The sequence below is a fragment of the Pagrus major genome, chromosome 6 (genome assembly GCF_040436345.1).
Source record: "Pagrus major chromosome 6, Pma_NU_1.0".
Lineage (NCBI taxonomy): Eukaryota > Metazoa > Chordata > Actinopteri > Spariformes > Sparidae > Pagrus > Pagrus major.
The window spans coordinates 21,690,893-21,708,081 of NC_133220.1; the positions used below are offsets into that span (position 1 = coordinate 21,690,893).

The following is a 17,189-nucleotide window of genomic DNA, read 5'->3' on the forward strand; positions in this document are numbered from 1 at the left end:
TCACTTTTACACACTGGTTTATTTAAATAGACTCCAAGAATGGAATGTACAATTCAGACACAAACCATCTATTAGTATAAAAGTTCAGTTTGGTCAAGCAGCACTCCAAATGACATTTATTAGTCCTCCCCCCCCCTCACATACAGTGAAACACTCGAACACTCATTCTCTTGTGGATCTTTGACAAAGTGACCGACCAAAACGTAACAATCATTTATGTGCTACAGGAAATATATCAGTGCTTTAGGAGTAAATGAATGGAAGGAAGATTAAATAATTCAGTGCAGAGAAGAGTACTAAATCTCACGTTTCTCCCAAAATCCTACAATGTGATCCAAATCACCACTATTATTAAGCACAAGATGGAACTGGCTTCAGGGCGAAGCAGTCACATGAATTGCCTTTTCTCCCCAGAAGGTTTTATGTGGTTCACTATTCAAAACAATAGTTAAAGAAAAGGTTCAAACAGGTTAATATTATTTCTCCTGACAACATGTTTGAATATCCTGGAATGAGAAGAACCTTCATCTGAGATTTGCAAAAAGTTATGAAAGTGATAAGAAACTTTGTAAAAGTGCGGTGACCTCTTCAGGATTGTTTACAGGTGTTGTTTGTTTACATGTTTTAAATAAAACATATTCAAATATAAAAAGCAAATACCAGTTCCCAAAAATAGTTAATTCTCATTTAGACATTGCATATCAATAAGTCTTCCTATTGCTGTCAGACAAAAGCAAAAATATATTATAGAACGTGTCGTAGAGTTCAAACAAACCTTCTAATCCATATGTGACCTGAGTTTGCTGGTGCAACACTGGGGATTAAGACCTCGATCCAAGGCCACTTGAGAGGAGTACTCCCCCAGGAACAATGGCTGAACTTTGGCATGCTGTTAGTGTGGAACAATGCAGAAGGCATTCAGGGTTTGTAGAGCTGAAGTCAGTGTTTTCATCTCCTAAACCTACGGGCCTGGCTTCTCAGGTCCCGAGGCACTTGGTGCACACTCCACCCACACGGACACATCCACACTACAGACCATGAGTAACGTACTCAGATAACTTCCACTTCACACACGCACTCAGAAGCACACACACGTTTCAGAAACACTTATTGTAGGAGTGTTTGGTGAAGTATACAGTCAGACACTGACCTACATACATACTGGAGACAGACACGTTTTTTGTGCATCCTCCTGTCTAACATGTGGTGCACAGTCAGGAGTGCTCAGGCACTAGTAAAACTGGCCCCCTTAGGGACCTCAGGCAGGCTGCTGGGGATTGATGTTCATGTGAGGGGGATGACCAAGAAGACCAATTCGCTGCTTCTGCTTCCTCTGCTCTGTCATCTGCGCGGGGAAAGAAAAAAAACATCAGCTATCACCTTTGCAATCTGGCAGAAGCATACTGCAATGCACCCTGTGGAGGAGGCACTTGTGGCAGTAGGGAGCAATGTTTTTGGCACGTGCTGAAACATGCAACCTAGCAAACATGGTTTCAAACAGTGCAGGATTTTTATGTCGTGTCTGAATAATCAGAAAATTAGTTCCCAACTGGAAAAATTCACATGAGCCGGAACTCAGAATCTAGAACTAGAAGAAAAATGGCAGACGAAAATAAATGTTTTGCTAAATGTGTTAGCCTCCTGTGTTCCTAAATAATGACACATTACATATATACTAAATATAAAGTATGTGGTCCTTTTCAAGGTCACAGAATTAAAGATTACTGATGAGGCGTTTAGGAAGCAGTGTTTTCTGTGGGAGAAAGGAGCTCCTGTTGGTGCAGACTTTGAGCTTTTTTGACTTTGAAGATCTTTTACATACAGAACCTACAGTATACAACACACTGAAGGAAATAAGAAAAATGAAAATACATTATATGTCTTCCCGCCAATCATGGTGGTTGTGACTAATTACTATGGTGCAGGTTGTCAATAACTTCCTGAAGGATGAACATTAAAAGATGTCTCAGAAACTCTGCCACACCACATACCTGCTCCTTGAGCTCAGTCAGCTGTCCAGACAGGTTGGCCACCAGCCTCATGGTCGACTCTAGCTTTTCCTGGAGGTTCCTGATTTCATTCTGCTCCCCCTCCGCATCGCTGCTCACCAGTGACATGGCACGCATCCGTGGGAACCAGTCCAGGTTGTGCTCCTGTGGTCGACAAACAATACTTGATACTGACTTTTTTTTTTTCCCAGCAGAGTTAATGTACCTTCACTAAGCGTTTATAAGGCTGGAGACAGGTAAGCTGCTAATTCTAACAGGAAGCTGCTACTGTTTGGCAATCAAGACGTGACTTCAAAACAGCCTGTTCTTTTGAAGGAAATGGCAGGTATTAATGCTGCAGGAGTAACAATGGAGAGTGAATGATCTCAGACCAGCTATAATGGAAATCCCTATGAACTGGCTGACGATTCCTTATCATCCTTTGATCTGTCTCGTTCAACTGACTTCCTGTTTGTGTGCACAACTCTGTTTGTCTCATTAAATGAGTATAACCGGCATGTCTGTCAGTTGAGATTAGAAAAGAGGAACACATTACTGTACTGAGGTGTGCGAGACAGGCCAGTACATGTTTACAAGTCTGACTCAGGAGGTAATGAACTGTAGTTACTACCAAAAATGTGACACAAAGGGAAACACCCATCACGCTGCTCTGTTTTTTCAGGATCACTGCACGTTGTATAATCTGCGAAAGCAGCCAAGGCACAAGCCAGTTCCACAGAAAGTCTTTGAAACGACGAGGACAAAATACTCAATAAGTCGTTAAGCAGTGTGGTTACTCAGTGGAGCAGACACACATTTCTATGCAGAAAAACATGTCTTTAATCCCGTATATTCCCTGTAGACGTCAGCAATCCTGCTGCTCCTGATTACATGCAGCATGTGGATCACTATTACCCCAAGGCAGCGTGGTCTAATACTAAATGTAACACATTAACAAGAAGAAAACAAAAGTAGGCCTGCACTATCATGTGAAGAGGTGGATGTGTGTTTTAAGGCTGTGTCAGCGCTACTTATTTACCTTGATCATCTCAGCCACGTAGCTCTCGGGGCCGGTGTATTCGGTGGAATCTTTCACTTTCACCAGCACGATGAAGAACAGGTAGTGCCACATGTTGTGCTCCTCTTTGATGTGCTCCTCGAAAGTCACCGTCTTGTTGTCGAACTTGTCCCTCTCTAGGCCTGTAGAGGGGAAAGAACAAACATTATTAAAGTCACACTATGTTCAAAAAAAGTGGGAAGGTGACGAGAAAAAGTAACACTCGGAAGAAACAGCGTCTGTAACTGTAACTTTAGTTGGTAAACCAGTCTTCAGTCAGGCTGAGTAATATCAGCAAATATACTGTGTATATCAAAAACGTAATGCAAGTAACATTTAATATTGTGCATAGCATCCATAATGATTCATACAAAGAAAACAGAGGAGCACATAAGAGAGTATTGGTGACAAAAAGCAGAATACAGAAGTTTGAACACAACTAAAACAAGTCAAGCCACACAAAATCGTTGGTTAAAGCTCCTGAGAATTAAGAATCACCCATTGTAGGCTGTCAGAGTGTTGTGTGTTGTGTCCATGAAAGAGATAAAACAGCACATTTATTTGTATCGCTGTACGTTGCAGACAGTAATGAGAATAGGTGAGAAACACAAGGGTTTGCTTTGGGGATTTTCTAGGTGGATTTGACAAACAAAGTATCAGCTAAATGGAGCTCGTTGTCTTCACACCTTCAGAGTGAAATCTTACAAATACGCAATTCCACTGACAAATGTTTTTTTTTCCTCACAACTTTAAGGTTTCCTGTAAAACAGCCTCCAATAAACTTGATTCAACATATTCTGTTGGTCTGTACAATCAGCCACATTGTCATGTGGAGCAAAGTATTAGTGCAATTTCAGTCTCGAGTCTCTGACAGATTTCTCTCGTTTGAGTCATTCTCAACATTGTTTTTTTTCTAATCTTCATGTTCAGCTGGTTTTGCATTTTTCTGTCATGTTGATTTTAAGATTATAATTTGTTTTTGTTGTTGTGTTTGTGGAAGCTAATGGAGATCCTAATAAGGCAAGTCAATTTAATATATATAACCCAAAACCACAAATCACAAAGCCTCAGAAAGCTTTATAACACAACACAATACAGAGAGAGAGGAAGAAAAGAAGATGTATTTTCATTTGATCTTTTCCTTTCATGTCTTTTTGCTGGAGGATTTTGTTATGTTGCGGACACACTTATATTTTGTCATGCAACGTGATTGGGATTAGTCACTTTAGCAGCTGGAGTATAGCATGTGGTTACCATTTAGACGACTGAAAGCTTTTGCCGAGGCATAAATTGAAAAAGCAGCATGGCTCCTCAATATCTATCAAGTGACGATATCAAAAGTGTTGAGCAAACTACCATAAAACAGGCTTAAGAATGAATATTCAGGTATGTTCAAATATTCAATGAATTGTTTTAAAACATTAACTTTGAATGCTTTAAGCAAACCCTCTATTGGTTGTATATAAATGGTAAAGGGGTGTGCATTAATATAACAGCCAGGGATGAAACCATGGGGGGCCTGACTCAAACAAGCAGGGGCTGCCTCTATATTTAGACCCATGTTATAGAACACCTACAGCTATGTAAAAAGTAAGCCCGGGATTACTTTAAGAACAAAATCCAACAGTGCTCTTGAGAGGACCTTTAAAATATTTAGTCAACAAGTTCCTTCTTTCCCTTTCTCTGCGCAAGATGAAGAGCGAGGTTGTGAAGTTGAGCCCGATTCCCTTCAGCTACAGGTGAAAATCAGCCAACCTGCACAGGAAGTTCACAACGTAAATCAATCATCAGCAACAGACCCAATGATCTAAAGGACTAATACAAGATTGAGAGAAAGATCGATGGCTTATAAAACCAAGCTGGAGGATGGGGAGCCACTTAAGCCTGTGGAGGTCAGCTCCTAATCTCCGCATCTCCTGTTCCCTCGCGGTGCTTCTGGAAACCATAGAGACGGCAGCTCCCCCTGTGGCCTGGCCTTCTTTAACATGAGTGAGTCAGAGCTGATGGCTTGCTGGGTGACATAATACTGTTCTCATTCCATATGCTTACCACTTGTCCTCACTGCCTGACCCAACAAACGCAGGCACACACACATGCTCACATACGGCATGGCCTCACACACACATGTACTGTCCAGTGGCACACACACTCAGCACTGGACTTATTTAGGCACTCACACACATGTGATGTACATATAAGGGAATGCAGATGAGGCTCCACAGAGCTGGGCGCCGCGTGGGTAATCAGGGAAGTAGCACAAAACATATGTTGTGAAAATTAAGTTTGTGAGTGGGAGAAAATGTGTGTGCGTGTGAGACAGACTTGAATAATGGAGGCGAGCAGAGCAGTGGCAGGAAGCTCTCATGACTCAGCCTTCTTTGGAACGACAGCGAAGTGAAAAAAAGAGGAGGGGGGACTGCAATGAACTGCATACACCTTTAGACATACTTACCAGGAACCACAAACACGCTACAAAATCACACGTTTTCAGAGGGGAATTTGGGAATTAACCAAGTGGCATGAGATGGACTGTGTAAGAATACTAATGACGCACAGTGTTTAAGACACACCTACTGTACCGGGACCGCAGGCTGACCTGATGATTAGAAAAGTAACCCTGTCAATGGAGTCAGAGGTTTGATTCCCACGGCAATATATGTTGGCAGAGTTGGCTGTGCAGCATACGATAAAAGATCAAAGTCACATGTATGTCTGACGTAACATCCAAAACAGTCAACTGTAGAGCTTTTCTCATTGTGCGTATTGATTAACTTTAGATTAACTGTTAAGCCTTTAAAGTGTCAGATAATATGACTCGGAACAGATAGTCATAATTAGCTAATCTTTCTTTACATATACTCATAAAAACAGTTCAAAGACAATATATTTAATGTTTTACCCTGTAAATATATGCTTTTTCTGAATTTGTTGCCAGCAACATGTTTTAAATAAGTTGGGATGGGGCAAAAAAAGACGGGGAAAGTCGTGGAAATACTCAAAAAGCACGTGTTTGGAACAGTCCACAGGTAAACAGGTTCATTGGTAACAGGTGATAGTATCATGATTTGCTTTTAAATGGGGCATCCACGAAAGGCAAACAAGGATGCGGCGAGATTCACCACTTTGTGAAACTGGATAAAGGAAATGACTACATGGACTCAGCAACACCTCATCAAACTGCTTTTACGTTTTACACAGTGTCCCAACTTTTTAGGAAAAGCAGATGTACACAAATATTCAGTGCTAGCTGAAGCTCAAGTTGTCGTCTTCGAGCTCCTTATTTTGTCTGAAGAACAGTTAAAAAACACAAAAGCTGCCTGTGCTCACATCGAAGGAGCTGGAACCTAAACACGTTTGTCTCTTTCCTAGGGGGCTGGGCAATGTACTGATACTATAACTTTATCATGATGAGACTATATATCATCTTACATTTTGGATGTCATTATATCATCATATGGCATAAATGTTGTCTTTTCCTGGTTTTAAACACATTACAGTAAAGTTTACTGTACTTACTACGTACAGCCCAGTAAAGTACCTAGTATGTGTTGTACTGGGCCTTTGAAAATTTTTTTATTGAGTATAATGTTGAGTTTTATTGTGTTTGGCGATGTAGCCTAAAAATATTGTGAAATTCTTATAAGGCCATATCTCTCAGCCCTCGTAACAGAGTTTCTGTGCACCATGTAGCAACTGAAAAACAAGTTTCCCATTAACAGATCGGTTGAGAAGTCTCACCGCAGATGAAGCAAGTCGTCTTCAGGACTTCTTCTTTCTTCTGTTTTTCACTCCTGAGGTCAGCGAAGGTGTCGATGATGACACCAAAGATGAGGTTGAGGACAATGATGATGACCATGAAGAAGAACAGCAAGTCGTATATCACCCTGGCTGCAAAAAGTGGCTCCTGGGAAAGGAACAGGAAAGAGGATGTCATGCAGAGTAGGGTCAACCTACAGGTGAACAGGGCTGCTTATCACAGTAGTTATTCATCTTGTTTTGACAACAGGTACATTTAAGAAGAATATGTGTCGTGGAGGGCTAATGTAGAAGGATTGTCCCATTTAAATGTGTGACCCAAAGGGCGAGTCTTAAGTAAACATGTGTTGGGGACAATGTTGTGAGTTTGAAACGAGGTTAACCTTCGTCATCACGGATGTTAATGGAAACACAAGACCACAGGTGAGAGCTGACAGATGATACACTAACAGAGACGACAGAGAGCTGGCAGATCAGCAGCCTGCTGTTGTAGGTAGGACACAGCTTAAAAAGGTCCTACTTTTGCAACACAGAAAAGAAATGTTTATTTTATAGCATTAGCCAACAGAGCTACATGGGACTTCAATGGACTGACAGAGTGTAGATCCACTTCCATTCACTCATTGGCCAGTTTTAGTTATTCCTCTTTAAAGCTGCAGTATGTAAGAATTGGCCACCTGTCAAATTCATACTCAAAACAAATAGGGTGCAGCAGATCACAAAAGTAACCGCTAACTGCTGCTTGCTGTAGTTGATCTTAGCTAGTTAGCTCAGTTAGCCGTGCAGCTAGCTGTTTGAACTGGGAGCTCGGGGACTAGGGGAGTGTTAGTGTTTACACCGCTAGCACAGGGGAGCTTTGAACTGGGAGGGGCCAGGGCTAGCTGGTTAGCATGCTAACTTCAGTACACAATACACAGATATCATCATGTCAAAACTGATGTTTATTTTTAGTTCATTTTCGAATGTTTTCGACTTAAATTCTTACATATTGCCCCTTTAAAAGTAGTGGACTGAGCTTGTTCCTGAATGCACTCAACAGAAGGGAAATACCCTGCAGTGGTCAGCAGCCTGGTGCAGTCACACAATCATTAATTTAGGACAGCAACAGTGTCCTGAGCCACACATGTGATTATAGGGCTGACACTGTAACACTTCAGTAATTCATCTCAGCTGCTAACAAGACTTATTGCAAGAATGTTGCATTGTGCTGTGAGTACGTGCGGCTGATATCCACATCCTCTTTTGACATCATTAGCAACCGAGCCCGAATTCAGTGGAAATCTATTTTGAGGTTAATTGTCACACAAGACAGAGGCAGTACAGCTGTACGGAAATGTTGCGAAACCGCCATGCTTTTGAAATGAAAACAAGTGCGGCAAATGACGGGCTCACCGCCAGCTCACATGACATGTGCTGCAGCTGTGGATGTTAAACCCTCACACACGCACACACACACACACACACACACACACGGTACAGTCATGGGCCTAATCACAGTGCACGTACCTCCTTGGAAGGCTTGCGGAGAACATCACCTACACCCCCACCACTCCTCAGGCCATGACTCAGAACAGTGACGATACACATAAGTAGAGAGTCGCACGTCCGCTCCATGTCGCTGTCTTCCTCACTGTCATCCCCGACTTCTGAGGACACGGAAGAGGAAAGCTTCAGTCTAATCATTTACAGCAACATTATGTAGGAATTAGTATTTTGTGCTATTTGGCCCCCCAACAGGGTCTCAGTGCAACACCACTGTCGTCAATACAAATCCCAGGTCTGTAACAATGTTTCAGATGTTATGTAGGTGCTAACTACAAACAAAACTCACTACGTCATAACAGTGTTATGTGTTGAAAACTTGTATGTTGAAGCAAACATGTATGTAACGCTGTGATCCTACCCTCTTACTGAAGTTACACAGTGCACAAACGAGTGATAGGTGAGACAGAGACACCATTCAGCCTGTTACAAGACACGGTACCATCAACATGATCTTGAAGCTGTTATTTTATGATAAAAACTTTATATAATGTTGCTTTAAGAAGCTGCAAAGGGCATCAGATAATGTCACTTACATGATAATCTTTGAGAACTGGTATAACTGGGTGATCAGGACCTCTGCGACCTACATTTTGTAGTTTATGTAACATCAAAAGCATCAAGCTGTTCCTAACTTGTGCGATCCAGAGGGATTATACAGTTACATTTATAAATCTTAATAGCATGACAAGCTAATTGCAGTACCTCCTCAGAAAGTCATCATATTGCTCAAAGTAAAATAAAAGCAAAAGTCAGGTATGATACACTGCAGTATATATTTAGTTTCATTTTGACTTGTAGAATAAAGGTTATGTATCATAATGAAGCGTCACAAACAGATGAGGTCATAAAAGCCCACTTCCTTCTGTTGTGATCTGAGACATGATATCAGTTCAACTAACATATAGAAAATATTCTTTCAAATTACCATTACTGTGCAGCACAAATGTCAATTTTATTCAGGTATTATGTTGACTTAATGGATTACATGTAAGACGCTGCATCACACTACACTATATATTATGTTCCATTACACCTTCGCAAGCATCTCGTGCCATGTTCATGATGCATTAATAATCATTATGATATGCATTTACCGGTTTTCTCCAGTGCATACACACAAAAACTGGAACAATGCACACAGTTCTGTAAACCCTCAGCTCATGTACCAAAAACAAAACTCAAGACTGCACAAGCACAATTCCACTGTTTTCACACAAACAGCAACTCTTAACAATATTTTTGCCAAACTCTTGTGCGCGGATCTCCCCAACTCCCTCAGATGGCTAACTAAGCTAACTAGCTAACGGCAGCTACAGTTAGCAGCAATTAGCTGTTACTCTGGTGATATGATGTTCCCCGTTTGTTTTGAATTCTTACATATTGCACCTTCAAATGTCGGCTCTGTGAGAGATATTCATACGATAGCTGTGTGTGTTGTTTTGGTGGAAAGAATCAGGTTTGACAAGAGAGAATATGGTTGAGCTGGAGTTACAGGAAATGTTTCAGTGAACTGCATCAGATTTTATTATGATGTCCATATACAATATTTCCTCAAATGACTTCTGATAAACAATCCAAGTTTAAATATTTTCTCTGATTGTAAACGACTGTTGTGTAAACTGTGTTAGAGTAGGGTTTGATAGCCTTGTAGTCGCAGTGTAAATATAAGCTATCATCTGTTATTTGGTCCTTAGCATCCTTGGCTCTGCAGAACTTGCTATCCGTTGAAATCTTGTTTACATGTTTTGGGTCACAGTGTGAATGCGGTTGGTCAAAGCAAAAGTGTTTTTGTTTGGCTGGAATGTGATATAATACATTGGTTGTTCTGAGGCAGACAAAAATAATAAGAAAACAAACATTTGAGAATTATCTATGCTATTAGATCCTTTTTGTATGTCTTTCTAGAATAGTTAGGAGACAGGCACTTCATGAATTAGTCATGTGATGGAGAGGATACAACGTATTGCTAACTGTGTTTACTGTTGGCCAAATCATTTGGTGGTTCTTATGTCTGGGCTGATGGCTGAGAGAACGACACTGGCGCTATTTTGTTTTGACTCAATGAACTGGGCCAGTTTCAGGGTCATATCTCTGATATTATTTTGGACCAAGACTCTAAATCTTATAACAAACAAAACAAAAGTATTACTGAGTCAAAGGTTACTGTGTTGTTAATATTTGTCTCGAGGATCCTAAATTGTGGGGATTCCCCAGGCAATTAAACCCTTTTTTAGGTTTTCACAATTTGAAATCACATGAGGGTCAAGGGGGTCACATGTAAATTGTTCAGGTCAAATGGCAATGACATGTGACAGTGGATGGAGTCACATGAATCCTTGAACACAAGGAAACGGTGTAAAAACATCTCACAGTTTTCATTTCACTTATTGTGGTCTGACAAGGCCAGGGATGATCACTGTAAACCCTTCCCACATGAACCACTTGCTCGGTTTTTATTCTCAATTTTCTGCCAGTTTTCAAATGTGGTATAGATAACATATCATCTTCTCAGGATAAAAATCAGGCCCTTCCTTGTGTTGCAGTATACATTACCTTCCTGCACGGCTACTGTAGTGCAGTTCTCAACAATCCCTCCCTGACACACTCCTGCAGACAGAAACTCGCTGGCCAGACTGCCTCCATTTTCTAGAAAGTAGGAAGAAACAGTGCATAAGTTCTCCAGTCTTTTCTACAACAAACCCCCTGACACCTCTGATCTGTGACAAATGACAGGAGTCTGTCCTCACTCAGAGTTGTGTTGGGGATACGATCCACCTCCAGGATGAAGTCGTCTTTGAAGAAAATGTAGCCAACGATGGAGAACAGGTAAACCAGGATGAGAGCCAGCACGGCGGTGAGCACGATGGAGCGTCCATTGCGAGTCACACTTTTGATCACATTCAGCAAGGTCTCCTCTCTGTATACAAGGTCGAACAGCTACAGAGGCAAAGCACACGTTACTAAACAGAAGGCAGAATATGTGGCGATAGATTCACTGTGAAGAGCCTCAATGCAAAAGCAGAAATGATAAATATGCACCGCAATGAAGTTACAGAAGAATGTACAAGAAACAAAGGTAAGGCCCCAGTCACACACAGACTTGATGCGCTGGTAAAGTGTTTCAGCATGAAAGGAAAACAATGGTTTTGCTAATGTAAATCATTAACAGCCGGTCACATAAAGTCCTAATAGGTTAGTTAATAGGGAATAAGGTCCATTATAAGATGCTTATTAACATTAATAATACCACATTAGTGTTAATAGGATCATAAACATGTTTTTGTTAGACTATTGGACGTTTATTAGCATTTAGTGGTTCCGGTAGCTGCAAAAAGCACAGTTCACTGATAATTAGTGCACAGTTAACTGCTAATGCACAATAAAGTAAGTATTAATCTTAATAAAACAACAAAAAGGCTTAGTAAAGGTTTAAAGGGTCATATTGATGACATTTTTGTGTAGAGAAATCATTTTTTAAAAGTAGAAAGGTGCAGAATAAAAGTATCTCTTTTTCTTAGAAGCATTAAGATGATTGTGAATCAATTATCCTAAAATGTTTGTCCGTTCCAAAATGATGTTTATGTCTGTGTGAGAATTCTGACAGTTGTTTCCAGCTTCTAACAAGGTTCGTCAGCCAATAGCATAATGCCGTTGGTATCGTGGTGTTGCGTTTTATCTTGGTAGACGAGTCTCTGTTGTTGTCAGTTTGTGGGAAAAACATAACAATGGCTGATCTCGACAGCAAGCTCCCAGCATACTGTACTGCCACAACGTTAGCTAGCTGGCACCAGCAACGTTAACGTTAGCTAGAGTTAGCAACGTTAGCTATTTGCTAGCTAATGTTAGCTAGCTAACTGGTGCACAAACTGGCATCCACCTGAGGAGGCAGATAATTCGAACAGTGGTGTTGTAACGTGAACGCATTGATGGGGCACATATAGTGGCTGAATATTATCAATAACACCGTAAACATACTATTAACACGTAACAATGTTAAAAAATATATAAAAATAAAGTATCTTATTAGGGCTCGTAAGGGACATATTACCTGTTAACTAACGCTTATTACAAGGACCTTTATATAAAGTTTTACTGGTGTGAATACGTGTGTTGGATTAGGTTTAATGCACGTTTTCTACTTGTATTACGTAAGTTTTCTTGTTATTCAGGCTAGGAAATATGTTGTGTGCATCTGCAGATGAGCTGCTCAGGCCTGTGTGAATAAAAAACATCTCTAAATTCTAGCATATTGAGTCCGACACGCTATAAAGCAGACCTGAGGCACCGGCGCGCAGCACTTAACACCCCAACAACAACAATAACAACAACAACAGCAGCAGCAACAACACCATTATAGCACCAAATAAGGCAAAATCTGGCTCGCACGTAGGGTATGTCCTTGAATGCACCACAATGAAAAGTGTTCAGAGAGAGGAGAAATATTTGACGCTCTGCTGCTTTGATATTTCTTTATGGTTTCACCTGCTTGTCTTCGCCCCTGCTGAGTGGGTTTTAGTGTTAAAGCTTTCAGTCTCAGTGTGTGTGAGTTTCTCTTACCAACAGACTGTAGAAAAAGACGTGGACAAACACCCCCAGAGAGCAGATGATGAGGTACATCAGATGGTAGAGGAACTCAAAGTCCAGCACCATGGCTTTGTAGCCGCGTGTGAAGGTTCCTCGATTCCCCACGAAACTTATCAGGAAGATGATTTTATTACACACCTGGAAGAAAAAGTCAATCTTGCTTAAATAAGAAGAATCCAAGCTAATTAGCGATTAATCATTTTCATATTGGAAAATCAACGTGGCCTCTAATGAGGTCTCTGGGTCAGAGTGTTGACAGCGGCATGATGAGGGCGGCTTTTGAGCTAAATGAGGACACATGGAGTGTGTCACCAAGCACGCAAGTAACCTGGTTATTGTTGGCTTTGATTTCTTCATGTAAGCAAGAAACAAGGCAAAGGGATTAACAGAAACCCGGTTAACACAGCTTCTGTCGAGGAGAAACCTGACTTCTTGGTCATGTATACGCTTAACCGGGTTTTCTAACCGGGTTTTTACCAGAGTACATGCGCATGATACAGTATCACGGTGACAGCAGTGAGCTGGTGATGAAATGCGAGGTCATGAGCAGTGCTTCCTTCTCTCCTGAATAATAAAAACTAAAGTGTCACTCAAAATGAAACTGACACTAAACTAAACTGAAAAAAAAAATGTTGTTAAACACACAGTTAGGGACCAGCTGCATCCAACATCCAACCAGCTGCATGTAAACTAGACTTTAGCAGGGCCAGGTTACTGCAGTCCATGGCAACATGCGCTCTGATCTGATCAAGCTCAATGACCCTGTTTCTTGAGTGCACGTATCAGTCTGTGCATGACTTCATTTTGTGCGTTTTAAGAGAAACATCTAGGAACTCTCTGGAGAGTGCAGAGGTGGTGTCACACTCTCTGGGGTCCGGTGACGCACTTCACACCCCCGTAACACAGCCATGTGCTGCCAAGGGGGTAACACCACAGGCAGATGGGGCACTGGCCTGTCAAGTGGGCTTGAGTGTGAGTGAGAGCTGAAAGAAGAACTGGAAGCAGTGCGGTGGAGGTTTCTAAGTACTTGAAAGTACATATAGTAGTGTGTGAAAATAGAAGTGGTGTGTTTTCAGTAAATCTCTGGGGAAATGACGCGCATAAGACAAGAAAAGTTTAAAGGGTCTGTTCACAAGAAATTGTGGAATTTTTTTTACTGTTGTTGAAAGTGGAATCTCGACATAGAGACGTTTATTTCGTTCAGGCTTTCAGGTATTGATCTCTGAGGCTTCTACCCCAAAACAATGGAGGTAAGTTAACCTTCCATGCATGAGAAATTAACAAAAATGTAAAAAAAAAAATATGTCGCTATCTTTAAGAAAGTGGTAGAAGATTCCTGGATCTGTCCCTTTATCCTGACCTGCACCAAATGTTAATGGGGTCTATTCTGGGCCAAGACCCATCCTCCATCAGAGTTTCCTGGAAATCCCTTCTTGTGTAATCCTGCTGACAACCAAATACCAACCAACCAACAAATGGACACGGGTGGAAACAACCCCATTGGCAGACATAATGAAAACCCTCCATGACTAAGTCTTTGAATTATCCGGAGAAACAGGAATATTGCTTTTCTTTTCCTTTATTCAATTAATCAGCCTATTTAGTCCATGAAATGTCAAAAAATAGAAAGAAAAGGCCCAACACAATTTCTCAGAGCGCAAGGGGGCAACTTCAAAATGCTCGTTGATGAAGTCAAACAAAGGCGGTCCAGTTTAGAGTCATACAGAGAACACATCTCCTCTGTCTCACAAATATGAAACCAAAATAAGTACCTTAACCCACTGCTTACGGTCATGTCGGAAATACAACCACTGTAGCTAGTTAAAGGTTATTTAACATTCTTATGTTTCCTGCTAGGAAAATATATTATTACAGTGGGCTAGTGATAAGGGCCCCTCTATTAAGGGATGGTGTAAATTCATATATGAGCTGGTTACCTTGGAATGCATGCATTGAATTACATGCAAAATGATCTTTCCTGCAATGTAGACTACTTCCTGTAACCTCCTGTGTAAGTTTATTGATCTGAGCTGTTTGTTTGTTCATGTTGACTATGTTTTACTCTTGTGGAAAATAAGAGAATCGAATAAACACATCGCAAAAAAGGCTCGCAACTAAAATAAACTGTGTACAAACAGTACAGTGGTTAATTTGGGTGAACTGACCCTTTAAAGGCAGAATACTCACATTGAAGGCACCCAGGAGGAAGAGGGTGGGCTCCAGGCCAACGGAGAAGATGAGACGGAGGATGGTGATGATGACGAGGGCACGGATGCCCAGCGGTTGGGGCATGATGATCACGATGGCCAGCGTTGCCAAGACTCCCATCCACAGCAGCGCAGACAGATGGGGATCCAGCGTGACTGCAGGAGATACATGTACATACACACAAAAACAACTGTGTTAATCCAACATCCAAACTGCTGAAGTTGACAACCCTGCTACATGGTTTACAATATTAAAGTATGTGGTGAGCATGACGGTGCAGTTTGCAGTTTAAACGAGGCCTCGTCTCGGATCAACAGATTTTTAACTGGCTTCTACTCAGTTCTGCCTCTCAGGCAGGCCTCAGGCTTTCATTAGTGAGACTTTGAACTCAAAGAGAGCCAGTTACATAACACTCAAAAGTGTATGACATACTTTTTCGTGTATGTGCGTGTGTGTGTGCGCGCGCTAAGCTTTAGAGAGAGCCTACCTGATGCTTCCCTTGATCCTGGGGTAAATCCAGGATTAGTGTCCTAGTCAAGGGTTTCATGTGGCAACGTGTCACTCAGGCTAAAACCCTGGACCAGGTCTGACCAGCCAAAAAAAGGGGCCACGCCCAAAACTTCTACCTCGATAACTGACCAGCACTCACTTAAAAAACAGGAATAACGTGTATGTTTGTAGGTACTTCATGAGGATTGGTCACAGAGAACATAGACAAGGAAATAAAGAAAAACAGATGAAGGTGTTGAGGTTAAAAAAAGATCAAAAGAAAGACAGGGAAAAAGGAGAAACGGGGCAAAACTGCAAGGATTAAAAACACACAGAGTCGTGGTGGATGAAACGCAGAAGGGGAGTACTGCGGGTAAAGGGAGCCCGCCTTTCCTCCCACCTTGCCTCTCTCTGTCTCCTTCCCTCCTTCCCTTCCTCTAGATTTCTCTCCCTCCCAATCCCTGTGGAGATCACATGACAGGTGCCACTTACATAACAGCCATCTCTAAAAATACCTCAGCTGAAAGATTCATGAGGAGCGAGCGGGGATGTGGCAGACTGAGAGGGGGTGCTTATGTGCACTCACAAACTCTGTACCTACCTTACACTTGATGATTGCACGCGAACATGTATAAAAACCCAACAGCTGAGGAGGCTACAAGCACTGTGAGCAACCGCAACCTGCTAACCGCAGCTATTCATCATACAGCAGTCTGACATGTATGCAGGCAGAACATACTGACCTAAATCTCCTGCTCTTACGTATAACCCTCATTGTAAAGCCCCGAGCAAAGGAGGGAGGAGAGCAGAGGGAGAGCAAGCAAGCAAACACAGTCTGTGTGAGTGTGTGTGTGTGTGTGTGTGTGAGTAAGAGAAAGAAGGAAGGGCCCAAAGTCTTAATAGTGCCTGTTAAAGCAGGCCAAAGGTATGTGAGGAGTCTCACGTGATGATGTCTTGCACACAAGTTCCAGTGCAGAGGAGAAATGTAGTCAGATCTTACTCATGGTGTGTTTTTTTTACAGGAATGAAGGAGAAAATGGAACTTTACTTTTGTTGATTGTATGAATTATCATTATTAATATGAGTTTGTTAGATGTTAATTGCTCTGCTGTACATTTTTGTAATCTAATACAAAATTAATAAATACTGCATTTTTTGTAATCCTGCCAGTGTTGTAAAAGTATCCAAAAGTCATATAGTAAAAGAAAATTATACATGTATTTACATGTATTTATACACAGTATATTACAGGTGACGGATTATTGGTCTGGCTGATTATTGGATCCCATATTTGGCAATTTCCTGATTATCAGAACCAGTATTTCTTTCTTTTTTTAAAATATGATTTATAAAATAAATGAAATAAAACATGTGCTAGCATGCAGCACTCAGTAAAGGCCATATTGATAACATTTTTCTCAGGTCTAAAATGGATGATGGTTCCAGCTTCTATGAAGGTTTGTCAGCCAATAGTATAACACCGTTGGTATCACCTGGTATCTGAGTTCTGTCAGCATCAAGAGTCTCGGTAGTTGCCAGTTTGGGGAAAAAAACAAAACAAA

The 17,189-nt window shown here is 41.3% G+C and overlaps 1 protein-coding gene across 5 annotated transcripts in view; it reads right to left on the reverse strand.

The window, feature by feature from the left end:
- The window catches only part of LOC140998277 (inositol 1,4,5-trisphosphate-gated calcium channel ITPR1), an 80,493-nt gene continuing 63,304 nt past the window's right edge, over positions 1-17,189 (reverse strand). For all 5 annotated transcript variants that reach the window (XM_073468506.1, XM_073468505.1, XM_073468504.1 and 2 more), the window contains 9 exons: positions 15,118-15,293; positions 12,904-13,068; positions 11,094-11,283; positions 10,900-10,992; positions 8,308-8,447; positions 6,784-6,949; positions 3,028-3,188; positions 1,992-2,153; positions 1-1,345 (listed from right to left, as the gene is read on the reverse strand). In XM_073468506.1, the coding sequence (XP_073324607.1) occupies positions 1,259-1,345; positions 1,992-2,153; positions 3,028-3,188; positions 6,784-6,949; positions 8,308-8,447; positions 10,900-10,992; positions 11,094-11,283; positions 12,904-13,068; positions 15,118-15,293 (1,340 nt within the window). In that variant the 3' untranslated portion in view covers positions 1-1,258. The remainder of the gene's footprint in view (positions 1,346-1,991; positions 2,154-3,027; positions 3,189-6,783; positions 6,950-8,307; positions 8,448-10,899; positions 10,993-11,093; positions 11,284-12,903; positions 13,069-15,117; positions 15,294-17,189) is intronic.